This window comes from Chelonia mydas, chromosome 16, assembly GCF_015237465.2.
Source record: "Chelonia mydas isolate rCheMyd1 chromosome 16, rCheMyd1.pri.v2, whole genome shotgun sequence".
Taxonomy (NCBI): Eukaryota; Metazoa; Chordata; order Testudines; family Cheloniidae; genus Chelonia; species Chelonia mydas.
In genome coordinates, this window is record NC_057857.1 from 20,191,441 (window position 1) to 20,214,472 (window position 23,032).

A 23,032-nucleotide genomic window follows, 5' to 3' on the forward strand; every position below is an offset into this window, starting at 1 on the left:
CCATCATCATGCAAAGGGATTGGCGGCGGGGGGGATGGGGGGGTGGGGGGGAAGCCAGATGAGCTCTTGGCGCTAATAGCGGTACAAAGCTTGTCACTAACTCTGAGCTTAATGCCAAGGCTTTGCTAGAAGGAAAGGCCTCTGGAACAGTTCCTTAGCTGGGCGCAGCAGGGCTTCCAACTTCAGCTAACTAATGAGTGCAGCAGCCATCCAAGGAGTCCTTTTCCGCCTCCCTAGGCATGTGTCTTTCAACATGAATTTCCAAAGCACCATTTAGCTGCAGGCTGTTGATGAAGGAGAATGGGGGACAGGACGCTCATATTTCTCCTGAGAGAGGAAGATTTGTTTCCTCAAAGTCATACTCGATGCCTGGACAGCAGCCCGGGGCATTCAGTCAGGTTAATCACGTTCGCGAAAGTGACTGTGAAGCAGGTAGAGATTTTCTGCAGGGAAAATAACCTCTACTGCTGTCCCAGCACCAGTTCCATGCTATGCCAATACCGCAAGGTTAGCTTCCCCCCGCTACACATTATCCAGCAGCCCCCACCCGGCAGGGACCCGTATAGAGAGATGGATAGATATTAGCAAACAGTGGTAGTGATACATTAGGTTTTTTGTTCCTGAAACATCTCCCTGCTTTTAAAAAAATCTGGCTCTCCGCTGAATCAGAATAGCATTGTACCATAATAAAGCCAAGCATGTTATATAGTTGTTTGTATAAAAAGCATGAGGGGGCATTTTTCCTTGCTAAAAATTAAACAGGAGAGTGGGCGGGGGCGGCTCTTGAAGAGCTCCAGTCGGTATTATTTATTAGCTGTATCACAGCAGCACCAAGAGGCCCATGCCAAGATCAGGGGTTCAACATACCAGATGCTGAAGAGAAATGAAGTAACTTGACCGAGATCACACAAATTTGTGGCAGAGCTGGGAACCAAGCCCAGAACTTGAGGACCAAGTCCAGAGCTTTAACCACATGGCTCTTCTTCCAGCCAAACAGCTACACTCCATACATGAGGAGATACATTGCAAAAGAAACTGTGGTCATCCTCGCATGATGATCAAAGCATGGACTCTTTAGAGCACAGGGTCATCTTGAGCCTCCATTTACAGTCCCCATGCCTTATGGAATTCCCCTAAGCAAAAAAGGATTAAGTAACTCATTGAAGGCACCATCCCATCTTATCCACTCTGCTGCTGCTGCTCTTTCCTCCTCTCCAGCTTACACTACCACCCCACAAAACCATACTTCATCATTAGTGTTCAGTGCAGTACAGGATGGTTGGAAAGTTCTCAGCTCCTAGATGGTCATTTTCAGCACAGCCACACCTCCACCAGGATGACTGGTCTTGGTATTTCCAAAGGGTCTGCAACAAGAAGAGGCTGTAGGATATTACAGAGTCTCTATTCAAGAAACTATGGGCCAAATCCGCAACCTGCGAAAAGTGACAAACCTCAGCTCAGGTCAATGGAGCCATGACTGTTCACAGCAGCTGAGGACCTGGGCCTTCAGAGATAACTTAGCATTCTCTCCTTGCCATTATTTGTTCTGGGCAACTACTGGAATAAGTGGCTCCTGTCTGATATTCCCGAATTGGTTATAAAGTCCCTCACCTGAAACATACTTTTCAGCTGTGTGTTATCACTGTGTTGAAAACTCTTATCACAGGCAACGTGGTGTCAAGGTGATTGTACGTCTGTTCTAAAATAGATCGCATCATTGTAATGGAGTGAGTCAGGATGGTGCTTCAATCTCACCCCGTTTTAAACGGCCACTGGTGGCAAGGCCATGTTCCCATGCAGATCATGTTTATGAGAGTTCATATTTGGCCCTTACAAGTAGCATCCAAAAGCTGGTGCACTGTGCCAGGCTGTTCCAGTGAGTGGATCCCCAGAAAGGCCCAAAGAGCGATGGCACCCGGAGCGTGAAGTTTCCTCCAACGCCTGCAAGGGTCCACCTGGAACCAGGCTGAGGCAGGATGATGTGCTAGGGGAACGCTGCGCTGCCACCACCCACGCTGCACTTGTTCTGGACAGAAAAGACTCCAGGATTCTTGTATTACGGGTCTTTCATGATCACTAACATGAATGACCCATGTGCAACATGGGATTATTTTAAAATCCAGTGTGGATCCAGTCAGCTCCAGAGAGTGAGTTTCTTTATTTGGAGCTAGTGTTAGGCCATCTACAGGCTGTAGTTAATTTTCTAATCTGTGGATTGGAGGGTCATTAACCCACAGGGCTTCTGGAATGATTTATATTAACAAACCCAGGCTGTAAATACAATTGAGTGAGTGCGAGGGCAGTTAATTGAGCAGCAAAGGCTGATTTAAATAATCAATGCAGCATCGATTTACCTCCACTTGTTGGCATCCAGGTCAAATGCTTCCACGGGGGTCACGCGAGTGACACCATCAAACACCCCCCCACCCCTGGTGGCCAGTAGGTATCCATTGGCTGCAGCAGCTTTCACCTAAACACAAATTCCCAGGTTTCAGAACTGAGGGTGAAAGGAACAAGCCAGGAGGGGCTTAAAACTAATCTGGTCTCATGGTGCTGAAGAGCTCTAGAATATTTTCCACACTGTGGGCAAAAATAAATGGAAAGGGAGGGGATGAGACCCTGAAAACTGGGCTGTTTCCATCTGTAGAGACTCTTACAGCTGTTGATCTTGTGCATTCCGCTGGTCAGTGCTATGCCCAGACTCAGCACAGCAGTGCTCTCCGGCTCTGTTGGTATATTCGAGCCTCTCTGCCCAGAAAGAAAAGAAATCATCCAAAAGCAGGCTTGGCAATTTGAAAAGGAAAACAAAAATAGGCTTGGCATTTGCTAGGAGCGAATGGAGTTTAATATCCCAAACCACTCAGCTCATGGAAAAAGGAGCAGAAGTAACAAGGGCAGGGACTGGGATGGAGGAAAAGAGGCAGAATCTACTTGAGAGCCGCCCGCAGTGCCCGTGTAATCTGACATCTCTATTAAGATGATCTGCAGTGAAATAGTTAACATCAGAACTACTGGCATTCGGCTCCATTGAGCGGAATAGGGCAGTTCTTCCATCTCTTAGCGCGATCATATCTATTTGCAGCCTCAGCAAAGCAGCCCTGCTTCTTCACAGACAGGTGGGCAGACCCTCTTGGTTTTGAAAAGGGAAGCTTAAATTCTGCAGAAGCTGATGAGAAGCCACCAGACAGTACCACTGAATGCCTGCCCAGCCCATCTTCTGAGCACACAGTGATGACCCTGGATGCAGAGATTCCTCTTCCCATCCCATCCCTCACTTTTCAGAGTTTTTTTTTTTTTTTAATAATCAAATTCCAGCTGTGGTGTAGCTCTGTAATTGCGCAGATAATATGCTTCTCTGCAGGTGGCACTTTCAAACACAATTAACACGCAACGAGCAGACAAGGCTCAGAACGTGCTCATGAGGGTGATGCCGTGTCTAATTTTCAGAACGACAAGGCCGCTCACCTTCGCTAAAATACATCAATCAGAGTTTGTTTTACTTCATCATTGCATATGTTTGCCTTCAGCAGGGGAAGGGCAGAAGAGAAAATACACCAGAACAAATATCCTTTCCCCAGCAGGAAGAAAACCTAAAGGTAACCTCATTTGGATGAGGTAACTAATACAAAAGAAGTTTATAAATTATTAAACTCATGGTATTTTTTGTTGCTTCTTCCTGGGCACTGAACTCCATATCCAACTGTTCAGTTGTGGTTCCCATTGGGAACACACTCTACCTGCCCTCTGTGTCCCAAACTGGCTGATGATTGATCTCCGAATGAAATTTGAGGACTTGGAGGTTTATCTGCACCCTGAATTATTTGGGTCCAGGTTACCTGAGCTGTCATGTCTCCAGATTCAATGGGAGAGGAGAAGGTGCTCTTGGTGAGGGGCAACCGACTCGAATTCATTCCTCCAGCCCAGATCTGGAGGTCATGCTGCACACCCTGTCTGTTTCTCCAGCCTTTTCCTGAGGAGGAGGGTATGTCTGGCAGGGTGGATGGAGGAGGAAGGGCATCGGAGTTGGGTAACATTGTAACGTTAACCCAAGACCACCGGCACAAAACTGGACCAATCTAATGGGCTGGAAACAGGGTTCTGGTTCTGACTTTCTGTGTGGTCTTGAGCAAGTCAGTTCCCTGCTCTGTGCCTTGGTTTCTCCATCTGTTGCGCTTAGGTTCCTATACTGTCCCAGCACAGTGATATCCACACCCCACCTGTGATGTGGGAGTAATAATGAACTAGACCCCCATCGCAAAGCACTACAGGATCCTTGGATGGAAGCTTGAGGAGTGTAAAAGACTGTTCACATGCAATACCTTATTCCTCTTTGATTTCATGGGCATCATCGGTGACCATTCATTGGTGACTGGATCAAACCACTCAGCACTGCAGAGCTCCGTGAAGTCATTGTGGCCACCGACAGCGTAGATTTTCCCTTGAAGCACAGCACAGCCAAAATTCTCTCTGTAGGTGCCCAAGGGAGGGCAAGAAGACCATGCATCCTCCTCCGGATTGTAACGTTCCGCTGGGAGAGAAACCAGAAGAAAGATGCCCAGGAAACAGCCACAAGATCCTGGGTTCTAATCCCAACTCTGGCCCTTGTGTCCTTTGGTAAATCTTAGATTTACTTCTGGGAGCTTGGGCCAATCTCTCAATCACTCTGTGCCCCAGTTTCCCCACTATCTAATAGGGAAAATAAAACTCGCTTACCTCACAGGGACACTGAGAGGACTGAGTCAATAATGGCTGCAAAATGCTTTGAAGATTAAAAGCACCCAGCTGCTAAGCTTTGTTACTGACACACAAGTTAAAAAAAAAAAATCCACCCCCCCCCAGCTCCCCCAGGGATCAGACAGCTAGGAGGCTGCCCGCCTGGGCCTCCGTTAAGCGGATTGAACAGTGGAAAGGATTCATAATTGGGGAGCAGCAAAGGGTGGCCAGGTCTGAGCATGGGCAACATGGAACCATCTCTGACTCCATGCTGGAGATGTCACTGGAGGGAAGGTGGGGGTGGCGCCGGGGGCTCTGCTTGCTTGGGCCAGCTTCCTCATTCTCTCCAGGTGGCGGAGGGCTCCCTCTGCTTTTGGAGGGAAGGGCAGGGAGGCAGAGCAGTGGAGAGAGACTAAATTGCCATAGAGCCCCAAGGCCGAATATATTGGTGTGGGCATCAATGGGAATCATACACTCCTCTGAGACGGGCTCATTGCTGTGCCAGCTTAACTCTGTTACCTGAATACAGTGGAGACTGGCCATCCGAGCCCCCGATAGCATAGAGGTAGCCGTCTAGCACTGCCACCCCTAAGCCCGTACGGTGGCAGGTCATGGGTGCCATCTTGCACCACCTGTTCCCACGAGGATCATACCTAAAGCCAGGGGGAGGCAGTCAGGAGTGCGGGAGAATGCACCAGACTGTCCCAGGTACGGCACATGAGAGCTTCTTTCTGGGCTAAGTTACAAGCAGGGTGTCTGGAATTCAGCCTGTCTCTATACAAGGCCCCCTGAGAACAGGATACACACGTTTCCACTCACAATCCTTATCAGACAAGCCCTGTTTGCCCTCCTCTGTCCTTTGGCTGGGGGATCTGTGCCCTTTCACAAATCAAAACAGGAGAATTTAGTGCTGGCGAAAGGTGTCAGATTGAAGAGCCCAGGAGACCGAAGCCCTCTGCCTACAGAACAGGTTCCGACCAGCACCCAGACAGGAGAGCAGACCGCTGGCCATCTTGTGAATTACAAACCAGAATCCTCCAGGTCCCAGCTCCCCTGATTGGCGGAGACTGGGTGCCTCATGGCTGTGGAGGACATCGAGTCAACATTGACACCTCTCTCCATATTAAACAAAAGCTCTCTAGCCAAGATGGCAACCTCAGTGGCTGTAACAATCCCAGTTGTTCACTATGAACTCAGACATTGGCAGTCCTAGAGAGCACAGTCCATGAAAGTTATGTCCATCCGCACACGGGTTCCGATACTTTTCCACAGTGCTGAGGTGTACCATCCCATCACGGCCTCCTACACAGTACAGATAGCCGCCCAGCTCTGCTACGCCCATGTCTCGTTTGCCTTCGCTCAGGCGGGCCACGCCACATCTCCATTCCTGTGTCATGGGGTCATACCTTGTGCAGGGAGAAGAAGAAGAAAGTTTTGGTTTTGGTTTTTTTTTTTTTTTTTTTTTTTTTTTTTTTAAAGGTGACAAGGTGGCAAACTTCTCACATTCCATGCAAGGAAATGTGGGGTTAGAAGCGACACATTAGACACTAATTAGTGGCTGAGTTTGCACTCCATTTTCAGGTGGGAGTGAGTCCCTTGCACTGACTATTCTGAGCACTGTGTAGGTGACTGCACAGAATGGGAATTCAAGAGGAAGGATGGCCTTGGGATTAAGGTCCTAGACTGGGAGTCAGAAGATGCGAGTTCAATTCCCAGCTCTGCCACAGACTCCCTGTGACACCTTGGGCAAGTCCCTTCATCTCTCTGTGCCTCAGTTTTACATCCGAAAAACTGAGTTGGTGAGAATGAGGAATTCAGTACAGCTTGTGAAGGGCTTGGGTACTGTGCTGATTAGGAGGTGGTCACAAGTATACATGGAGCAGCCAGTCAGTAGGTGTCCATCTCTCTGCTATGCATACAGCTATGCTTTCCACAGGGAATATAATGTTTGTTTTAACATACTGGGTATATCACTCTCCCTAACAGTGCACCTATAATGCAGGTAGTGTTTCCTAGTGGTCAGGCCCGGGCATATTACTTAACCTTTCTGCGCCTCAGTTTCCCCATCTGTAAAATGGGGGATATGATACTGATTTCCTTTGTAAACTGCTTTGAGATCTGCTGATGAAAAGCCCTTTATAAGAGCTAGGTAGTATTATTATTTTATCAACAAAGCTCAGTTTTATTAATTTAAAAATTCTTAATTTAAGAAATGATCCTGTATTTAAAAGAAGATACGTACATGGAATATAGATTTAATAGCATATGGTATGGATCTAATTTAAGGCAATGAGGAGGAAATTAGGGTGCAAAGTGGGATGTTTGGTATGTTGTGGAAATTAACATAAGAAGTGGAAAGCTCTCGCTGTATATCACTAGGTGGGCTGGTTTTTTGGCAAACTGATATCTCGGAAAGGAGACAGCTCATCAGGAATAAACTCACCTTAGGGTTTTGCAGCCTTGGAAAGACAACTTAACACATTTCTAACATGCTAGCACTCTCTCAATTCTACTTATATTTAGCAATGTTTCAGAAGCTGAATGTAGCACTTATGGAATGAGCAGAGGGCTTAAAGTAGTCTTTACCAAGCAGTAACTGGTTGTCAAAGCTGTCATTAAACTCAAGCAGTAACTGCAGCCACCAAAGATATAGGGGAGATTCTCTATTCCCAAGAACCCTGTATGCAAAGTGTAGTTAAATGCGAGGGATGTGGTTATAAAAGCATGTTGTCAGCTCAGCTCTAGCCACTCGTTAAACAGAAGAAATATCTCCTTTGCATATTACAAATCTCAAACTCACTTGTCTTTCATATGTCAGCATTTTTTTTATTAATGATGAAGACTTTTTTAAAAAAGTCTTCAATTTCCATTAAAAATAATTCTAAAGATAGCAAGAGAAAGACAAATTTTGTACAAATTCAGTTAATTAAGCCATCTCCTTCCACTGTCTCCCAACCCAGCTGGAGAATTGTGTTCAGAATTGTTTAGAGAGGCAGTGTTACAGTTTTAAGTAAGGACCTTACACCTTTGCTGACTACAAGTGAAATCATTTTTCACGGCCTAGTTTACTTATCACCACTGTTTTAAATGTAGCGAACAGCTTCAGACATGTCGCTTTCTAGTCCATTCCACTTACTGGTTCTTATCCACTAGCAACATACTGCAAAGTTTGGGCTGCAAGCACTGCAGGGGAAAATTTATTGATTTTTAATGATCTGTACTCCCTGTGTGACTTTGGGAAGTTGCTTAGTTTCTCTGTAGCTCAGCTCCCCATGGGTAAATGGCAATAGCCCTTTCTCCTCCCCCCCCCCCCCCCCACTGTGTCTTGTCTATTTCAATTGTCAATTCTTTGGAGCACGGACTGTCTATTACTATGTGCATACATGTGGGCGCCCAATCTCAGCTGAGTGCTCTAAGCACTATTGTAATACAAATAGATAAAAAGGTGCAGTGTAGACATACCCGAGGTGCAAAGGGATTGCTCCAACACTGCAGCATATTAATGAGCCTACCCATCTGTCGTTAGCGGATGCTAACTCAGTCACAGAAATAAAGCGAAACAGAGTAAAGGCTTTAGAGTTCCAGGGCAATTACATAAAGCAGCTAACACCTTCCTGCCTGAGGCAAAAGGGCTTTCAAATATTACATCAAAACCCCATTTTGCAGGAGCAGCATTCTAGGAGACATTGTTTCCACCTCCCCTAATCCTAAGAACCACCACATGTCTCAGGCCTTTAGTTAACTTGTCGGAATCGAGATTGTTCAGGCTCCAGACTGGCCTGACTTTTGTCCATTTCACAGATTAAAGTTCCCTCTCGTTTCCATTTATCTTAATGGGATCAAAGTCTTTCCATTAACACTAAAGGCTTTTCACTTTTGCAAGCTGAAAAGCAAGATGTTATTGTTATAAAAAGCACGCGAGTTGCATACTCCATTAGTCTGAATCCTGGATTTGCATGGGAGATTTCAAAACTATCTAATCCTCAGAAGCCAACACCACTTGTATCATACTTAGAACACAGTTATTTTACCCTTCAGCACTCATTTCTGCTCTTCCTCAGGTTTCTAACCGAGTAGCTCAGCCAGACTATTTAGATCAACAGAATCGCCACATTCTAAGAGCTCAACGTGGGAGCAATAGGAGCTGTAGATCCCTAGCATCATCTTTCAGCTTTGAGAAAGAGCCACGGGTACAGCGGCAGGTGCTACTGTTCTCCATTTCTGAATGCACAGCTTGACTTCTTGGTCACCTAGCTTTCTGCATTTAGAACATGCCCATCGCCATGGTATCTAGGCTCCCCGTGCACAGCTTTAAAACTTAGCATCATCAAAGAGACCTCACTGGCTCCCAGAGGTGTTACTGTCATTCATAGGTGTCATAGGGATGGGTATATTATCACCCAGGAAAATAAACCATCCCATAAAAACTCCAAACACTAAAATTCTCTTTCCCAAATTAAACATTTACTGATGCCTCAGCTGGGGAAAAGCATAGAGGCAATAATACTGCTTTGATCTGGGGCTTTGGGGTGCGTTTTGCTGACTGTTATTCTGGCTCCCATCTGTACAGCCAGGGACAATTCAAGGACAGGTAGGAAGCGTCGTCAGTTTATTGAATTTTTACATCTACAGCATTTTCTGATGGGCCATCAGCAGCTGTTTATTGACAGGCCTGAAGCAGCATCTTTGCTTGGGTTATTAAATTACTATTGCAGTGACTGATTGGAACGATTACTACAATCGCAAGGCAATTTAAAATAAATTATTTCACCACTGAGTACTGCAACCACCACACTGAGCATAACTGGAACCAATTGCAACCAGGAAAATGCAGTTGTGAGTTTGATTATTAATGTTTTATAAATACGTAAGTTACAGTGCCAATATTTTTTTTTAATGGAAATGGTTTTGAATGCTACTTTCATTTGGTCAGTATGTAGTTTGGCAGGGGGTTGGAACTTCTGCAAGGAGGAGTAGAGGTTTTCAGAATTTTTTTTTTGTTTAAATGGGAAAAGATTTTTCGATTAGCTGCTTATTTTTAGCGACAGAATTTAATGGACACTTTTCATGCTGATTGCCAGCTTGCCAAGGTACAAAGAGAAACTCCTCTAACAATTATGAATGTTTTTAAGCTTGAGCTATTAGGTGCTGCCATTCCAACCCAGATGTAAATAATATTTAGAACTAGGCAATCTCCACTTTAAAGTGAACCTTCATTGAAACAATATAGCTGCTGCACACACTTTGCCTCTTCTCAGAAAGCCAAGGGGAAACGTTATATTAATAAACTTTTCACACCCTTTTGCGCTATGAGCCATCTCTCCATTCTAGAACCTGGGACACAGACAACTCGTAGAGCAGAAGAATTAGCTAGATGGGGAGAGAGTATCTTCCTGAAACCCTGTTCTTTATGGTCCTTCATTTAGGATTAAAATATCTCCCCAAGAGATGTTACAGTTCCTCTGTCTGCAGAGATCTGGACATTTACCCACCTATTGGGGGATTATTTGTTACATCAATCAAGAAAAACACAACAGTTCAAGCAACATGGAGGCAATATCACAAGCGCACTCCTGAAGTTCCTAAATAGGCAAACTCACCTGCAAACCAACTCCACGGGGCACACTAATTGCACACAAGTGTTGCCTCGCAGTTAGGTAAGCAGCATGAAGACCTATAGGTAACACATTCAGTGCTTACAGAAGTTAGACACAGGACTGACCTATCTGAGCTTTAGAGCCACAGTTGAGCTCTGGATCCAAAATCACCCCAGAATTTGGGGAGCTCCAAAGCCAGATCCCCTCTGAATGCACCCACAGTTGAGATGATGTTTATTTTTACATGCCCAGAACTATACTGGGTGCCTGACAGTGCAAATGGCTGCATCAGGTCCCTTCCCTTATGAGCTCACAATCCAAATGGAGACAATGTTGGGGTTCAGCCCTGCAGGCACCAGAAACCCATTCTGTGGCCTTAGATAAAGCAACACTCTGTGCCTCAGTTTCCCCAGGAAAACACACACCCAACTCCTCCAGAAGGGCAGGGAGAGTACTAGTTAGGTCATAGAATCATAGAAGTGTCGGACTAGAAGGGATCTTGAGCGGTCATCTTATCCAATCCTCTGCACTCCAGGCAGGACTATGTAATAACTAGACCATTCCTGACAGGTGTTTGTCTAACTTCTTCTTAAAAACCACCAGTGACAGAGATTTCACAACTTCCCTAGGCAGTTTGTTCCAGTGCTTAACTGTCCTGACAGTTCGGAAGTTTTTCGTGGCTATGGAGAACTTTGGACATGAAAAGCAGTAATAATATTTAGTACCAAGTATGATAATATACAATGCAGATTATGAACCACATTAGTCCCTAGTGCTATATTCGTAGAGCTAGGGATATAGACACACTAAGATAGAAACCCCTTTCCTTCTAACACCCCATGTCCCTAGACTACCTTTTCTTCTAGAACTTAGGACTCAATTCAGCACCATTGACTCTGGTGGGAGCTGGATCAGGCTCTTAGAATACAGTGTCCTTTTCCACTCAGAAACGCTGTACTCCCTAGCCTGACACGGATACCTCACCCTACATGCTCAGCTCTGTCTCTACTCCATGCCTCTTCTACCTTTGTATTTTTAATGCCTTCCCAAAACACTGTGGCCAACCCAACGCATCTCTGACAAATTCAACAGAAACAGAGACAGGACAAACTTCTGCTTACCAGGAAAAATGAGCTCCACTTGCCAGCTTGCTTTGTAAGCTCCAGACTGAGTGTCCTGGGTAACCAGTTTCCTTTGCAATTCAAGCTGCTCCCGGAGGCAATGCAAATTCCCCAGTCACAACATTATCCCACAATAGCTCTGCAACTGGGACAGGGCACTATCACATCCTGGGGGAAACTTTAGTGCTGGGCAAGCACACAATACAGGAGAGCTAAAATAGCATTAGGAGACCTTAAAAACAGCTGCTGCATCACCCATCCTGATACAGCTTTAAGCACAAACACTAATGACCCAGAGAGGCCTTAAAGAGCCTTGCAAAATACAGGATCCAGGTGGGAGAGAACTTCTCTTAGGACTATAGATTTGGGTTTATTTTTTATTTCACTGGCTTCATTTGCACATGGGGAGTTTTGGAGTCAGGTGCCCTCTCACGGACCGAGCAAACAGAAGTCCATGAAAATCCCTGACCTGGACAACGAAGCCTGCATCACAAATGTTACTGAGGGGTGAGCTTTGTCAAGTTTGAGGTTTTCTGAACCTAAAGCTCTTTTCAGGATTGCAAAATTACTTAAGAGTTTGAGTTCCTTTTTACCCTTTATAGAAAACTAACTATGGTATTTAGTAAGGATGAAACTAATATGGTTTAATAATTTATGGAAATTTAACAGGGATCTGTTAAAAACCTGTTAAGTCTGTTCAAAAACGTATAGAATGGTATAGAAACCAAGATCCTTCCTAGAGAATTCTAAAGCAGGGAGAACATTCACTTTCAACCATTCTATAGCATTTTAATGGAGGCCTATAAAAAGGTTCCCATTCTCTGTTGTTCCACAGGACTTTAACATGTCTTTTTCAGTCTTGTAAACGAATCTCTCGTCCTCCCTTTCCAAAAAGTAGTTTGATTTTTTTAAAAAACTTTTTTTTTAACCAAAAAGGAAGCCTAATTTTTGTAATAAGGGAGAGAAGAATCTTCCCCAACACCAAAACTAGGTTTGTATGAGTGAAGGCCTTATATACACTATATAGACTACATTGGTTACCTGCTCACTTCTTCACAACTGTTCTCTAGTTGGTCACTCAGCCTCAGTCTTCAGTTAATTTTTCACCCTGTTTTTCCATTGATTTTTTCCCCTCTAATCCTAAGCAGAAATAGGAACCCAACAAAATTCAAACCCAAGACAAACTTTCAAACAGTGTGAGTGGCTTCAGATTTACTCCAGATGAGTTTATTCTACTATCGCTAAAACACCAGTGCCTTTGAATGGGCAGAACTGTAGTAAGTGGGGTCGGAAGAGAAGAAGATTATTGGGGACGGGGGCAGAAGGGTTATGGCTGCTTTAAAGACAAGTATTGAAGTCAAATTAATAATATACAAATTGGGTGCTCCTCTCCCACATTAGCCTTTCATACAATCTACAGTACTCACCCTTTGTCTTCATACACACCCATCCCTGTGCACTGAAGGAGCTCCTAGCACAAAGAAGAGGGTTGGGCTGACCACATCTAGTCCAGATGGAGCCTAGAGACTTGTATGTCAATCCACAAGCCAAAAATAGGAATACTTTGCATGCTTCAGACCATAGAGCATGTGACTGCACTGAAATTCCATTCAATCCATTGTTCCCCTTTGCAACAAAACCAGATGTCCTCCTATCCCAGGAAGATAGATGCCCAAAGTCATGGTGAGCAAATACCTATCAAGCAGCAACAGTATCCATCCCAACTACTTTCCTCATTTGCCATTAATTTAGTTCTTAACCAAGCTCTGCAATTATTTCTTCTCTCCTTTAAGCAAGTCAGGTGCAGGGGAGAACTGAACGAGGCTTAATACATTGCATAAAATGAAAGACAGAATGGCTTAAATTGGCTTATTTCAGCTTGACATCAATGGTCTGAGTTGAGGGCTTTCAGCACCTCGAAGGATGATCAGACTAGAAGTGACCGGTGATGTGACCACTGAGGTAACACTTGCAAACATGCCCTGTTAAACATCCACTGTCAGGGTGCTAGAACTTTGGGAATTCTTGATTCCAAGACTATAACATGCAAAAAGAGACACTGTTTAAAGGAATAACCCTCAAGACACATTTGCTGCCCAACCCAGGGTGAAACACATACAAAATGCAAACCAGTAAAGAATGAAATTGTGCAAACATTTGCATACACCGAGTCGCTCAGTACAGGAGACTCAAGAATCCTTGGAACTGAATGAATGTTAAAGGACGAAAATTTGCTAAGTCACCTAATTTTCTATGTACCAAGACTGAAATATATTCTTTCCTTACTGTTTTTCAAGAAGCACATTCACAAATCACTCTGAACTAGGAGCATTTTTGAAGTGCTAATACAGAAGACCTCATCACTTCCCGCACCCACAGACATTGGATTGTACTTCACTGCAACCCCCAACATGATTGGGCTCACACCAATGTAACCACACTGACTCTGGTGGAGTTACTCCCGTATATCACTCGCACTAGCAGAGGATGCCAAGTTATGGTTTTGCGCAATTTTATCAGTCAAAACTAAGATTAGAGATGGTTCTGATCCAGGATCCAGTTTATCTGCATAGCTCATTGTGTGAGTGATTGGTATCAACAGCAACTGGGTGGGAAATGATTCTCCCATCCCACAACATTTTTCAATATATTTCAAAAAAATTTCTGATCCCAAATTGGGTCAAGAAGTCAATCTCAAAATTTTTCACAAATCAAAAATTAAAAAAAAAAATACAATTTGGTTCAAAATAATCAAAAAGTTTTGTTTGGATTTTGACCAATTTTTATATTTTGTTTTACTGTAACTAGGTTACATTTCAAAATTAAAAAACTCATTTTGAACCAGAAAACTGGAATTTTTCGTTTTGAAAATATTGAAACAAGACGATTTGACAATTTAAAGAGAAAAAAATGTAAAAATTTCCAAGTTGAGAAATTAATCAAATCTGACTATTTCCTGTGAAAAATTTGAGTTTCAACAAACTGGCATTTTTGATTTAAAAAGTTGCATTAAAAAATTCCTGACCAAGCCTAGCGTGAACCCACTTCTTCACGCGCTGTTAGTATCTTTATAGACAGGACACTATATTGGGACACTCATGTTCTTCTCTTCCCCAACCCCTCCCCACAGTAGCTACTGTAGGTGGCATGTAGCTTATGAATTACTGAGCAGAATCTCCACAAGATGTCACAACAGAGTCTGACCCTCTTCCCATCAATGGAAAAACTCTCAGAAGCAGGATGAAGACTTTACCAATGCAGCAAATTAGATGCGACATTTGCTCTACCCACTGTGATGCATTGTTCAGAGTAAGTTTCCTATTAAAACTCACTTGTGATGGACTTTCACCCTGCTGGGGGGTTGTATTTTGCCCTTTGGCTGCACTTAGTCCCAAAGAAAAAATTTTCTGATGGCTGCTATGGAAATTGAGTGAGTGTGGTTAGGTCACAGGGCTAGGAATGGAGACTCCTGGGTTCTAATCCCAGCACTACCACTGCCTCCTTTTATGGATTTGGAGAAGTCATTTATCCTCTCCGAGCCTCAGTTTCCTACCACCTGTAAAATGGGGTGCACAACATATCTGGAAGGCTTAAGTAAAGTTTGTAGTATGCTTTGAAGCCCTCTGATGATATGCATTGTGCAACTGCAGAATATTATCTCCACTTCAAAGACAGAGAAAGAACATTCCTGCTGCCCTAAGTAGGGCTGAGATAAGATTCTAGATAGGGTGACCAGATGTCCCGTTTTTAAAGGGACAGTCCAGTTTTGGGGACTTTTTCTTATATAGGCACCTATTACCCCTCACCCCCGTCCCGTTTTTTGATGGTTGCTATTTGGTAACCCTAATTCTAGAGGAAAGTCATGGTGGGGTTCAATACCCAATGGTGACAAGTTATTAGATACCATCAGTTTGACTCATTGCCCTAAGAGCTAAGATACGTCAGTACAGATGACGGGCTTTTTAGGGTGACCGGATAGCAACTGTGAAAAACTGGCACAGGGGGTGGGAGGTAATAGGTGCCTATATAAGAAAAAGTCCAACAAAACAGGACTGTCCCTTTAAAAACGGGACATCTGGTCACTCTAGCTTTATATCCCAAGAAGTGTAAAACCGCAGTGAATATATCCAAAACCTCTTAAAGGACAAAAATGAAGATAAAATTAAATGGCATGGAATTATCTCTACTCAGCTACTACAGAACACGATACTTGGTGCTTCAACCTTCTGTTTATGAGGGTCATCGATTTGAATTCCAGCAAATGGATTCCAGAAGCTAAAAGCCCTAAAAATCTAGGGGAATTTCCAGACGAGCTACATCAGGCTGTTTAGAAGCAGACACGTGCAAAGCAAGTTATCACTGGACTGTATGATTGGCATCAGAACAGATCAGCCAAAGCTTTAGAGAACATGATATATTGCGAAATGGAGAGAGTAGTTAAACGGTTAGTAGGAGGTTTGAGGTCACCAGTGCATTCCAATAGGGAAACACTCAGCTTGTGGGCTTCCCATTGCCTCCTAAACGGGACAGGAACATCACATTCTGATTCAGCTGAGCTACACTCATGGATTTCTGAAGCCCTGATCACTGCTTGGGTCCAAGCAGCAGGGAAGGAGCCATTTACGTTACGAGTTTTACATTTTACGGGCAGGAAATTGTGTTGGTCGCTCTGCTCTGAGCCCGTGCTGACCCCAGTGGGCCTGCACATGAAGGGGCGCCGAGTTACTGGGGGTGCCATCTTTCAGATATGGCTTAAAGCAGACATTCATTTCATCCAGGCTCCACCTCCACTCCTTGTGTTAGGGACATTCCCATGCAGTTCTTGTCGCCAGCAGCTCCTCAGTGGGGAGCACTGCCTACCTGGTTTGGCTCAGGTACTTTAGGATCTCCCCCCCATCTCCTCTGTACTGTGTGTTAATTGCATCTAGCCTCCCTCCCCACTGCCTCTGCTATCCCTGAGAGAGAACTTTGCTAGTAGAGTTTAAGGAAATTTACCCCGATCAGAGCCATGTTTGGGAGCCAATGCCCTCTCGCTGCAAGAAATCGTCTGCTCTAAAGTAGTTTTAAATTGTAATTAATTCAATTAAACCACTAAGAGTCAAAAGGAAAACAACGTGGGCTGGCTGGCTGGCAGCACTGAAGTGAGGGACTGGCAATAGGAAATGCTGCTTGCAGGGATATCAGTGACGCACAGGTAGGACTGGTAGGGTCACAGTAGTCTCTCTTATCAAGTGCTGTGGCAGTTTGGTGCTGTGGACCCTGATCCACTAGGCACTTGTGACCGAGGGGGTTGCAAGGGGCTCTCGCCTAGTGGTCATGGTTCACTATAGCGACTGTTCCACCTAGTGGCAGTAGTCCAGGGCAGCAGCAGTCCAAGGAACAGGGGAACCAGGTGAAAGTGGGCCCTCCCTACTCCACTGGGTTCCAACCCAGGGTCCTGTGAAGCTGACTCGGCTGCTCACCTATCTTCATGTGGTGTTCAGCTTCCCTGGGTCACTTCCTACTCCAGTCCGCCTCCCATCTGACACCGCCCGACCCTGGGGAACATTGCCTTTGGACTTCTGGGCCGTGTCTCATCCCTTAGGTGCTGTGGCTCCCTTCACTCACCGGCTCCATACTGGCTCCGCTCCAGTCTTCCATGAGAGCTCCCAGGGCACATCCTGCTCCCTGGCTTGCCAGCTCCAGACTGAGCTGCCTGGCTGGCTTTTAAATCTCTCCTCCAGTCTGAGCATGCTCAGCAAGGGCCCCTTTAGCCCATAATTGTTACTTAACCCTGTGATCGGGGGATGTTGCGGGGGGCTCCTGCCTAGTAAGGGGTTCATACACTCAACTGACAGCAAGCCACAAAATTCATTAGGGCTTGTAAGCCTAAGCAGATCCAAAGGCAGCTCTGCAGAGACCAACTGTGAATATGGCAAACCACCAGCCACCTGAGCCCTAGGTGTTACCCCTATAATCAGGCCAACAGAGATTCATGTTTGGCCAACTCAGAACTCATGCAGCTCACTTGCATAAAGCAGTAAGGGGAGATTCGTCCCTTTCCCCATTAAAGGGGTCAGATTGTTTAATCATCCATTTACTGCACTTGCGCCCTCCCTGGCGTAGAACCAGCTCATGAACCAGAAAGTGAGCTGTCCTAACGTTTACACAGGGTTATCCAAGACCAAAGGACCAGCAATAGGAATCATAATCAAATATGCAGTAACTCTCAGTGCCAGAAGGTGACCTGAATGGGCCATAATCCTTAATAGCCTGTATTCAAATCTAATGAGGGAAACCTATCTCGTGAAGTGCTTCTGCTCAGATATAAAGGCGTCTGTTAAACACACATTAAAGACCTTGCCAAGCGTGTATTTAGCGATTGGCATTACTAAATCTGGGGTTGTTTGATATGTTCTCACAGCCCATTTGCAAGAGCTGATGGTCTGGGAGTATTATTGCTGTTCCTGAGCTCACCACCAGCGACAGTCAAAACATGTTGAAAGGATCAGAGACCGAATGCCAGAAAGCATCACTAGTTTGAAGGGGAAAAACATTGTAGCAGGGAATTGTCATAAATATAAAGGGAAGGGTAAACCCCTTTAAAATCCCTCCTGGCCAGAGGAAAAATCCTCTTACCTGTAAAGGGTTAAGAAGCTAAAGGTAACCTCACTGGCACCTGACCAAAATGACCAATGAGGAGACAAGATACTTTCAAAAGCTGGGAGGAGGGAGAAAAACAAAGGGTCTGTGTCTGTATGATGCTTTTGCCAGGGACAGAACAGGAATGGAGTCTTAGAACTTAGTAAGTAATCTAGCTAGCTATGTGTTAGATTATGATTTCTTTAAATGGCTGAGAGAAGAGTTGTGCTGAATAGAATGACTATTCCTGTCTGTGTGTCTTTTTTGTAACTTAAGGTTTTGCCTAGAGGGATTCTCTATGTTTTGAATTTAATTACCCCGTAAGATATTTACCATCCTGATTTTACAGAGATGATTCCTTTACTTCTATTAAAAGTCTTCTTGTAAGAAAACTGAATGCTTTTTCATTGTTCTAAGATCCAAGGGTTTGGGTCTGTGGTCACCTATGCAAATTGGTGAGGATTTTTACCAAACCTTTCCCAGGAAGTGGGGTGCAAGGGTTGGGAGGATTTGGGGGGGGAAAGACGTGTCCAAACCACGTTTCCCAGTAAACCAGATAAAGTTTGGTGGTGGCAGTGGAAATCCAAGGGTAAAATAATTTTGTACCTTGGGGAAGTTTTATCCTAAGCTGGTAAAAGTAAGCTTAGGAGGTTTTCATGCAGGTCCCCACATCTGCACCCTAGAGTTCAGAGTGGGGAAGGAACCTTGACAGGAATAGAGAACCATGTGGAGGGGCAGGTGATCCTAAACTTACCCAGATCCTCAAGAAACCCTTCCATTAGCTTGTGCAAGTCCATCGCAGCTCCACTGACATCTCTTGGATGATTTCAGTCCATATTCATGCAGCACGGTAAGAGACTCCCCCAGAGTCTGGGCATGGCAGTATGCGCCCATATAATCTGCAAAGAGGGCAAGTCAGGAGCCTGCTCTATGCAGCTGAAGGTGGGAAGACAATTACTATTTTTCCTCTGCACCATGGTAACCTACTCGCTGCCTGAATGCTCTACCCAGAATTGGGCAAGATATAGAATCCTTATTAATATTAAATAAGGCTACTAAGCCCTTAGGTTGTGCTTTGCATGTTGCATCCATAGATCTTGAGAAACAGAGACAGGAGTGTGATCAGTTTCGGGCTAGGAGCCAGCAACTCTAGAGTTCTTAGCCTACTTGTGACACTGACTGCTGCAGACTCAGACCAGTCCCGTGAGGATGCATGAGCCAGAACAGAATTCTGCTCCCTCACCTGAAGCTTTGTATCTCTGTAGGGACAACAGGCATAACTCCCTCCTCGCCTTATTTCTTTTTAATTGCTGAAGTCAGCAGGTCTGACCGAATGTTCCCAGGAAACAGATCAGAGGAGTAAGAGTGCGGCGTGGTTACACTCACTTTACTGAGTATAACTGGACCTCTGTGCCTTGGTTTCCCAATCTATAAACAGGGACAGCAATACAGACGCGTTCACCTGACTGAGATTTTCTGGGGATTAACTAGTTAATATTTGGACAGTGCTTTGAAGACTCCTTCCTCCCCTGTTCAGTTTCTTGCATTTACAAGCACTAGAAAGACATCCCCTAATTTAAAGCGCTTTCCATTTTTCACTCTTCTTCTCCCCTGCAAACCTTGCCTCACCCCACTCCTAGACTAAATACATACTAGGCCTAATTAAATAGCAATTAACAACAGGGGAACCATGAAGGAATCATTCCCTTTTGGGGAGATCAAGCAAGCAATCAGCACAGCTTGTTACAACATAAAAACACATTTCACAAGCTGTAGGTATTTTTTTTTTTTAAGACTGTTAACACTGGGCATGTCATTACAGCCCCACCTCCATTTGCCTATGCTCGTCATAACTTTAAATGACGAGAGCACTGCTGTCAACACTACAGGACCCCGTGCAGCTGTTGGAAAGTACAAATCATCAAGGCTTCTGGGCACACCCAAAAAAACAGAGCACCTGTGGGAAAAGATCTCTTCCACATTCCAAGAGGCCCAGGCATTCTCTCCGAGCCATTCCATTCGTGGGACCAAATCAGGAGGGATGGTGCTGAGCCATCTGAGTGGCTCAGCTTGCAACAGTGGGAATCAAGGACACAGTAAGCGTTCGTTGCCCTGCCCAACTGGATATTCCCCCACCATTAGCATGAAGGAAGCAAAGGTCTTGCCCATCCTTCCTTGCAGGCTTTCCAGGGTGCTACTGTTGGATTTGGCTAATAGGCCAAACTTGAAGCCTATGCATGGATGCATTGAAGTGATCAGAGTGCCAGTCACTGGGCACCAGTGAACTACAGTCAAGTCAAATCAAAGCCAACAAGGGAGGGCAGGGAAAACCCATCTCTGTATCAATTCTCTCTTACGCCTGATGGCCCATCCAGGCCATCGTAAACAGGGCACCAGCGAGAAGAGAAGTACTGTAGGCTGGAGCCTGTCTCAGCTTTTTCCATAGTCAGTTTTCCCCTCCCAGCCTCAGAGATGGTTGCACAAGAGACAGACCATTTAAAAAATACCCCCAAAAGGGTGGAGGCGGGGGGGGGGGGGGGGGGGGAGGGAAACCTGACCTTTGCTAAAGGCTTTGGATACAATCCCAACGGTGCTTAACCTGAGGAGATGTAACACAGGGATGTCTGTGAGTAGAGGGGACAGCAGAGAGGCAGCCTGCTACAGCTGCACTTCTGTTTGTCACTAAAGATTTATCTAGAGACATGCTCTAGTAGGACTGAGCACAGGACTAGACTTCAGGAATTACTAACTGCTAATCCTGGCTCTGACACCGACTCACCGGGCAGACTTAGGCAAGTCACCCTCAGTCAGAGTTTCCCCGTCTATATAACAAGGGATACTGTTGACCTACCTCCCAGGGGACTTGGTGAGGGTAAATATTTGCAAAGTGCTATGAACCGTAGAAGCCAGGGAGATGCCCCAAATACAGCACCAAAAGCCACATCAGCATAGGCAGAAATATCTGATCTGCACTGGAATGTCCTCCACAATGTAGTTCCTAGGACAGTGGTTTTCAAACTTCTTAGGCTGCGTACCTCTTCCAAAACATGTAGTCTCCCATGTACCCCCATCTAAGATAGGGTCATAATATACCTATGAAAAACAGAAAAGAAAAAAAAGTCTGTAAAGGAGAAGACGATGCGTTGTCCGCCATTACAGGATTTTTCTCACGTACCCCCTGACAACAGCGCATACCCCAGCTGACCCTCTTCCAAGCCCAGGGCAAGAGGCTCTCCACAGTAACAGGACTTGTGATGATTATATATTTAAAGAAACCCCCATCTATTACAAGACACCAAACCCTAGGGAGGTGGGAGTAGAAGCCACTTTTGTTCTAAGTCTAGCGGCCTTCTGATTGGCACCAGATTCCGAGATGGATGATGATCCTTCATGCGCTAGGGTAACAATGTGCTTCCTGCCCCCCTGAGAAAAGGCTGTACGGTGTCTTCAGATTTGTGTGTTTGTTTTTTGACCAATTTGTGGAGCTGAATGCTCACAAACAACCCAACAACAACAAAGCAGTGCACACAGTCCACAGCTCATAAGCAACCCAACAGCAAAGCAGTACGTACACTGGCTAGGAGAAGCTATATTTTTAAAAGGCGACATGTCAGTTTGGAAGGATTTTAGTTTCATTTAATTAATGCAAAACTCCCAACTTGTGCCTCCTACACGCAACTATTCAGGTTCCTCTTTGCCCAGATCTTTGGCTGCCCTCTGCTCCACTTCCCTAGTACCTTTCAGGAGCCTGGCTGCTGGGAACCTGGAAGTCCTTTTCCACTTTTAAATTGCCCGGCAAGTTCCTTGTGGATCGAGTGGTGGTGATGGCTTCCTTTCACCACTTCAGGAGCGTTGCCAGACTCAGCGGTCACCCCTGCAGATGCCTTCAGTGCTTGTGTCATAACCATAGGGGTAGCCTAAATTCCTCCTTACCTGTGAGGGGTTAAGAAGCTCAGGTAACGTGTTTGGCACCTGACCAAAGGAACCAATGGAGACAAAAGATACTTTCAAATGTTGGGGGGGGGGGGAGAGGTTTTGTTTTTGGGTTCTTTGTTTCTGTGGCTGTTCGCTCTTGGGACTAAGAGGGACCAGACATCAATCAGTGTTCTCCAAATCTTTCTGAACAAGTCTCTCATATTTCAAACGTGTAAGTAACAGCCAGGCAAGGCGTATTAGTTTATCTTTGTTTTCTCAACTTGTGAATTTTCCCTTTGCTAGAGGGAGGTTTATCCCTGTTTTGTTGTAACTTTGAAACTAAGGCTAGAGGGGGTTCCTCTGAGCTCTTTGAATTTTCTGCTACTCTGTAAGGTTAACTACCAGCCTAAGTTTACAGAGGTGATTCTTTTACCTTTTTCTCTTTAAATAAATTTTTTTTTTTTTTAAGAACCTGATTTTTCCATTGTTCTAAGACCCAGGCATTTGGGTCTGTAGTCCTTTTGTAACCAATTGGTGAGGATATATGCTCAAGCCTTCCCAGGAAAAGGGGTGTAAGGGCTTGGGGGAATAGGACTCCAAGTGGTCCTTTTCCTGATAGTTTGTTAAATCACTTGCTGGTGGCAGCGATCCCAAGGCAAGAAAGGAATCTGTGCCTTGGGGAAGTTTTAACCTAAGCTGGTAAGAATAAGCTTAGGGGGTCTTTCATGCAGGTCCCCACATCTGTACCCCAGAGTTCAGAGTGGGGAAGGAAACCTAACAGCTTGCCACATGGACTCTAATTCCTGATTGTTGTGCATCTCAGTAAACTTCAGCAGTGCCTGTATGCCATGCTGAGATTAATAAAGCAAAGGCTCTGTTACACTCATTCTTCAGACACTATATACTCAGGAATCACTGAAGCCATCAATGAAATGCAGCCTCTTCTGGGGTGGGACACAGCAGTTGTTTAACAGGACACAGCAACATTACATGACTGTTTAGGACAAAAAGCAAAGAGAGTCCTATCGAATTGGAACTCCAGAATGAATTTTAGTTTGGCAGAAT

The 23,032-nt window shown here is 45.0% G+C and overlaps 1 protein-coding gene across 1 annotated transcript; it reads right to left on the bottom strand.

Moving 5' to 3' along the window:
* Positions 1-295: 295 nt before the first annotated feature.
* On the bottom strand, positions 296-17,285 carry LOC122463130 (kelch-like protein 20). The gene is made up of 6 exons (XM_043530489.1): positions 17,039-17,285; positions 5,976-6,119; positions 5,233-5,366; positions 4,320-4,528; positions 2,355-2,470; positions 296-1,364 (listed from the first exon to the last, which is right to left on the bottom strand). The coding sequence occupies exons 1-6, from the start codon at positions 17,251-17,253 to the stop codon at positions 1,298-1,300; spliced, it is 885 nt and encodes a 294-aa protein (XP_043386424.1). The 5' UTR covers positions 17,254-17,285; the 3' UTR covers positions 296-1,297.
* Between the last annotated feature and the right edge of the window lie 5,747 nt (positions 17,286-23,032).